We start from the raw sequence: 6,206 nt of genomic DNA, 5'->3' as shown, positions 1-6,206 counted from the left end.
CTCACCCCCCCCAGTGCCTTCCCTGCCCCATCCCAGCCCCCCCCCACGCCTGTGCCCCCTGCCTGCCGTGGGCCCCCGGATTCTCCGCCCCCCCAGCTCATCCTGCGGGTCTCGTGGGGCTCGGTGTCCGTGCTCTCCCCAGCTGTCCGCTTCTCTTGCGGGACGTNGCGCCCCAGCCCCCCCATCCCAGCCCACCTCCACTTCCGCTGCCGTGAGTACCCCCTCCCCCCGCCTGCCGCGGGGAACAGGAGCGCCGCACGGGACCAGCCGCCGCGGCAAAGGGGCACTTACTCCAGGGGCCGGCAGGTGCTCGTGGCTGCTGTCTGTCTGCTCCCTTGGCGCACAAGTGCCCCCAATGCGGCCATTTTTGGGTGTGCGGCCCCTAGCAGCTCCCCCTCCATCCAACCTGCAGGAGGGGCCCCGTTGGGGCGAGAGGGCAACAACAGGGCACAGGGGCAAGGGCACTCCGCGTGGAAGCGGGTGTTCAAGGGCAGGTGGACTGTGTGGCACAAAGGGTGGGAATTTGGCCTTTTAATGGCTGGGTATTTGGGGCTTGTCGTTTTCCGTTTGGGCGTCTCCATTTGCTCAGCCGGGTGAGGAGGGCCAGCCGACCTGGCTTCCAGGTGGCCTGGGAGTAGGCCGCGGTGGGCCACCTTTACCCGTAGTGTCTCAGGGTGCCACGTGTCCTGTCCATCCAGGTGACTGGCCCAGAGCCCAGGAAAGAAAAGACGTGACCGGCTTGTGTCCCAACCCAGGGCAGGGGAGAAGGTCAGGCTGGGTAGGGAGCCCCCCAGGGAAGGGGCGAAGACTCACCCCCACCAGGGAAAGGAAGCTGTGTGAGGACCCCCTGCCCCGGAGAGATCAGACTGGGCCGGGGAGTATAATCTGCCTGCGCTGGAGGGGGAGCAGCGGCGGACACAGCTGTTGGGTGAGGGAGGCTGTCTTCAGCTGGGAGGGGGAAGACCTTTCTCCGCTCCTCTGAGGGTCTGGGGGGAGGGGGCTTCTGCAAGGCAACTTCCTGCACCAGGGCTTCCCGCAGGGCCAGCCAGAGTCCGGGCGCCTGGCTTTCCTCCCTCCCTGGAGCTCGGGCGGGCTATGTCCTGAAAGGTGTGCGTGCTGCCGGAACGGTGCGGAGGTGAGAGCGGAGGGATGATACCCCTGCCTCCTGCTGGTGGGACCAGCCCCCAGGCTGTAAGGTCAAGCACCTGGGGGCCCCAGAAGGGCTTCTGGATCTCTGGGCTGCAGGAATGTCTACCTCGGTGCCTGGCCCCCCGTCTGGGCCCCGTGCCTAGCCCGGGAGGTGGGGCCCCAGGTCCTAGGCGCCCCGGAGCATCACTGGGCACTGCCTTTCTTACTCCGCTCCTTCCCCAGGTGCAGGTATCACTGCCATGGAGGTGACAGTTGTCACGGAAGGGGCAGGGGCCTAGGGAGAGCCTCTCTTGCCCCAGAGCGGCCGGTGCTGGCCTTTGGGTCAGAGCCCTCTGGCCTTTCCCAGAGCTGCTGGTTCCGCTACAGCCCTGCCCTTCCCCCCTGACCCCGGGGACTGGTGTGGCACCCTGCAAGCCCTGGTGGCAGAGGGCACAGAGAGCCGGGGCTGGCATCCTGCCAGGGCACATGGCTGGCTGGAGGTCTCGGCCCGCCCTCCAGGCCCATGTTAGGGAGTGGTGCCTGCAGGGAAGCAGGAAGTGGCCCAGGCCCGTGGGAAGGTTCTCGGGGCCCGAGGCACAGCCCAGGCCTGGCCGCCATGGGTCTGGGGGCCTGGGGGGACCTAGAGCTGTCTGGTTTGGGCCAGGAGAGGCTACAGCAGTGACTCAGAAAGATAGAGGTGAGTGAGAAGGGTAGCAGAGGTGGGGGGACCCACTTGGGTTTCTGTTTGTATCAGATTGCAGGTCCGTGGGTGTGACCCGTGTCCCCCCAGCCAGCTGCACCACAGCCTCTGAGTCCCCAGCCAGCTTGTCCACATGCTTGGGTCTCGGGGACAGCTGCAGTGTGGCCGACCCTGGGCTCTGTTACCGGGACTTCCCCTCCCCACGAAGGGTCAGTGACCGAGTGCAGATTCTTTCCTGAGGCTTCTCTTTGGGCTCCCTGAGGACGCAGGGTTTTGCGGGCTGTTCCCAGGCGCCGCCTGCCTGGCACGGGGCAGTTCTTCTGTTCTCCTCCCAGACAAGCCCTCTGTTTCCTGACACAGGGAGGTGCCCGTGGGTGTCCGGACAGCCGTGTGTGGACGGCTCTAATGGGTGGGAAAGGTGCGTGCCTGAGTGTGATGCGCCCCTGTGCACGCACCCGCTTTCCGTGTAGGAGCGCTGTGCAGGGCAGAGTGGGGGCACCTCGAGTGTGCTGGAGGGCCCTGTCCCTGCCTGGGGCTGGGGGGACTGGTGGGGGGGGGCCTCTGGGTGGAGCCCCAAGGTGGCTCAGGAGGACGCTATGATCACACAGGTACATTTAAAGTCGTCTTGGGACTTTTTCAGGCCACGTGTGCATGTGCGTGTGCGTGTGTACAGATGAGGCCGCCCACGCTGACCCAAAATCTTTTTCTCCTCTGGAGCATGGAGAGGAGCCAGAGGCCTTGCCTCGGGGCGCAAGGCTCATACTAGATGCTTAAAATGTTTGTTGGGGGTAGAGGCAGGACCCAGCCCGCCCCTGGGCTGGGGTCCCTGGAGAGGCTTTCCGGACAAGTCCGCCACGTGGTCTGGTTGTACCTTCCATAGGCGGGCTCAGGGGCCCGCAGGGCGGCCGCTCCGGCATGTTTGGGGCAGTGAGGTCTGCAGCTTCGGACACACCAGCCGCCCGGCCGCCAGCTCTGTGTGCCCGCGACATTGCCCCACGTGTTTACGGCGACTTGACCGGAGACGCCCTGACAGGGACCTCGGCTGGCGCTCATCAGGAAGGGCCCCCACCGTCTCCTTGCTAGCGGAGGGCGTTGAGAAGCCCCTGGGAACCCAGCTCTGGCTGTGGGAAGGCGCTGTGGCCGGGACACATGTGGTGCGTGAGGCAGGCGGCCAGCTGCCCACGGAGTGGCAGAAACCGGTCCCGGTGGCTCTGGTGCGTTCTTGTCGGCCTCGTCCCGCCAAGTAGCCACCGTGGGTCTAGCTGGAAGGGGAAGGACTTGGGCGACTTTAGCCAGAGGATGGGATGCAGCTGGTGGACAGGACCAGCCACAGGTCCTGGGCACCAGGGGCTGTGTCCTGGGCCTTGCAATGGGGACACGGACCCACCACCCAGCCATGGATCACCCAGCCGTGCTGTGTCTTTCTTGGGTGTGCAACGGGGGCCTTTCCTGAGCCTGCCCAGGTGAGCAGGGCAAGAACTGCAAATCCCTGTGGCTTCCGCCTCCCTTAAGTCTTTGGGGGTGGGGCTCGGGAAGGGGGAGCCGCCGCCCCTGCGTCCACACCACCACCAGGCCCTTGCTCCCTATGCTCCGGGTTTGCTAGGTGCGCAGAGAACCCCACTCCGAAGCCTCAGTTCTGATGCCTCTCCAGTTTGAATCCAGCTCAGCAATAGGCTCTGAGCTGTCACTTCGGAACTTGACGCATCTGGGAGATGGTGGCGTGCGGCTGCCACATGCGGCTGCCACAGCGTTGATGCAGAGCCCCTTCCCTGAGGGGAGGATGGACGCGCTCTCCGGAGAGGCCTGCCCAGGGCTGTGAGCAGCTTGAATGACTCTGGCTTTTTAATTATTGTGCAAAGGAAGCACTTAGCTATTCTGTGGCGGTGAGCACAGGTGCTGCTTTCTGCTCCCCGGGCGCCGCGCCCGTGCTCCGCAGCCCCCACCCCGATGATGCTGCACTGTCTTCGGACTCGCCGGGATGCTGAGTGGGGACACGTGAGGGTGTGCGCACGCGTGTGCTCTGTACTTGCCCATGTGCACAGACATGCTCGCACACGTGTGCGTACGTATGTCTGCGCACACATGTGCACGCACGCATCCCCCATCCCCAATTCTGACAAACCTGGCTCTCCTGGCTCTTTGGGGATTCAGAACCGAGTGTGAACCTTGAGGGACAGGTTCCCCTTAGGAGAGGGAGCAGGTCCCTTACGGGAGGTGCCCCTCAGTTCCCGCAGGCCCCGGGACGGCCAGTTCGAGCGCCGCCAGCAGGAGGGGACGAGAACTGTTTTCCCAGGATGCCACACGCCCAGAGCCGGGGGCTCCTCCCAGCGGCCTGCCCGGGGGTGGGCCTGGGACACGGGCTGGGCTGTGGCTCTGGCCTGGGGTGGTCCCCGACCTCCTGGCCCCCAATAACAAGGCTGATGTGAGATGGTCTCCTTGTGTGGCACTGCGGGCAAGATGTGGCCTTTCTCCCCCGCTGCCACCCCCAAACTGAGGTCACTGTGTGGTGGGGACGGCCGTGCTGGCAGGCAGGCTGGGGGCCTGGAGGAAACTTCCTCTCGAGAGGTGGTGTTGTGCTTGGTGTTTGACATAGAACCCCGTGAAATCGTGGCTCTGTGCTGGGAGAACTGCGTGTCCCGAGTTAAGGGACCTCCAGACTGTTGGCGGCAGCGTCCTGAGGCGGGCGGCCACCGAGGCCCGGGCAGGCTCTGGCACAGGGGAGGGTGTGCGGGTACAGGCTCTGGGCGGGCAGCCCGCTGTTGCAGCTCTGCCCACGCAGGGCTCCCGGCAGCTCCTCACGTCCCTGCAGCAGGCGCGGACCCGAGAGCCCCGATCCACGGCCTCCCTGCTCTGGGCCTTTCCAGGCCACACGTGGCCACCAGCACTGAGTGCGCCTCCGGCTCCCCGGTGAGCAGCGCGGCGGAAGGCTCTTCCGCGTCCACGCGGCTGGAGTGCGCGTTCTTGGACCTACTGCTCACCCGTCCTTTGCCGCCGTGTCTTTTCTACACAATCCGCAGGTGTTCTTGTGGGGACCTAAGCGTGGTCACCACTGCGGGCGCCTTCTCCCTGTTGAGTGCTGCTCTGTCCTTTGCTCTGTTCCTTTCCGTGCTCGAGTCTTCATGGCGTAGATGCCTTCCCTACGCCAGGTGACTTTCCCCGTATTGTCTCCAGCCTTTTCCTCTGTGTGGGCCGCGAGGTCGGGGCCTGTGTTAGCCGCACCGTAGCCTCCCAGGGTAGGTGGGTTCCAGCACCCCCCCCAGGCCAGGCACCGCCTCCCGTCTCGTCAGCGCAGTGCCCACCCCCCATACCCTCCAGTCCCTGCCGTGGGTCTATTCTTGTGCCAAAGCCTACGCGTCCCGTGGCCGTGGTGCTTAGTGGGGACGGTGGCGGGCACGTCTTAGCTATCGTTACGTGTATGTTTTTCAGTTTGAGTTTTGAAAACAATCTGTTGTGTTCTGAGAAAATGACCACGTGTGTTGATGGGAGCCGGTCGCCTCTGCCCTTTTGTCTGGAGAGTGGACTGCTGAGCTGTGGGGACCATGACCTCCTCGTCCTGTTAACGACAGCTTCCAGCATGTCTGGGCGCCACGCAGCCTCCCCCGTGGCCCCGTGAGCTTCGTGCAAATGCAGCTTGGGGTCTGGGGTTTGCGCAGGTGTGGAAGCGGGGTCTTCCCGAGCTGGTCTGTGGTGTTTCCGCCTCTGCCCTGGCCTGTCGGGTGCTCTCGGGTGGGGCCCGGTTACCCGGTACTCTCGTCTCTTCTAACAGTTTTCCAGTTGGTTCTCTGGGGTTTTCTAGGTGAGCGATCAGAGCTGCGTTTCCTGTTCTTGGCGCTCACGGCTCTCGTTCTTTGTCTCGTGTGGCAGTCAGGACACCCATCCTGGTGGCAGACTTGTGTCCCAGGTTGAGTGGGAATGGCAACCCTATTTCACAGACATGACGTTGGCTAGATTTCTGGAAGATTCTTTATGTTGTGGCTTATTAAGAATGTGTTTTTTTGCGTTTAACGTACCAACAGATCTTGAACCTTGGCGAATGTTTTATCAGCATCCCCAGCGTGATCCCCCTGGACTTTCTCCTCGAATTTCTTAGTAGGGTGAGGTGTACTGCTTTTCTTTTAGACAAGTTTCATTCCATTTTGGCAGCGCGGTGTTAATACACCACTGGGTCCCACCTGCCGACGGTCTCCTTGGGCTGTTTGTACTTCGAGCCTTAAGGGACATCGCCCGACCTCGACGTTGGGCCTGCGCACGTGTGATTCAGGGATGGGGTTGGGCCGGCCGTGGGGAAAAGGAGAGCAGCACTGTGTCTGTCTGTGCTTAGGCATCGCATCGACCGAGGGGGCAGAGCGCGAGTGCAAGACCACTGGCCTTTGGTGGG

At 63.6% G+C, this 6,206-nt stretch overlaps 1 protein-coding gene across 1 annotated transcript in view; it reads right to left on the bottom strand.

Moving 5' to 3' along the window:
- Positions 1-2,745, bottom strand: part of SOHLH1 (spermatogenesis and oogenesis specific basic helix-loop-helix 1) — a 7,706-nt gene extending 4,961 nt beyond the window's left edge. The window contains exons 1-2 of the mRNA XM_077753208.1: positions 2,700-2,745; positions 292-499 (exon numbers count right to left, since the gene is read on the bottom strand). Coding sequence (XP_077609334.1) covers positions 292-499; positions 2,700-2,745 — 254 coding nt within the window. The remainder of the gene's footprint in view (positions 1-291; positions 500-2,699) is intronic.
- Positions 2,746-6,206: the final 3,461 nt, after the last annotated feature.

The sequence above is a fragment of the Crocuta crocuta genome, unplaced genomic scaffold (assembly GCF_008692635.1).
Source record: "Crocuta crocuta isolate KB4526 unplaced genomic scaffold, BGI_CrCroc_1.0 scaffold971, whole genome shotgun sequence".
In the NCBI taxonomy this organism is placed as follows: Eukaryota; Metazoa; Chordata; class Mammalia; order Carnivora; family Hyaenidae; genus Crocuta; species Crocuta crocuta.
The sequence above is the reverse complement of the archived record's forward strand: the minus strand, read 5'-3'. Positions and strand labels throughout refer to the sequence as shown.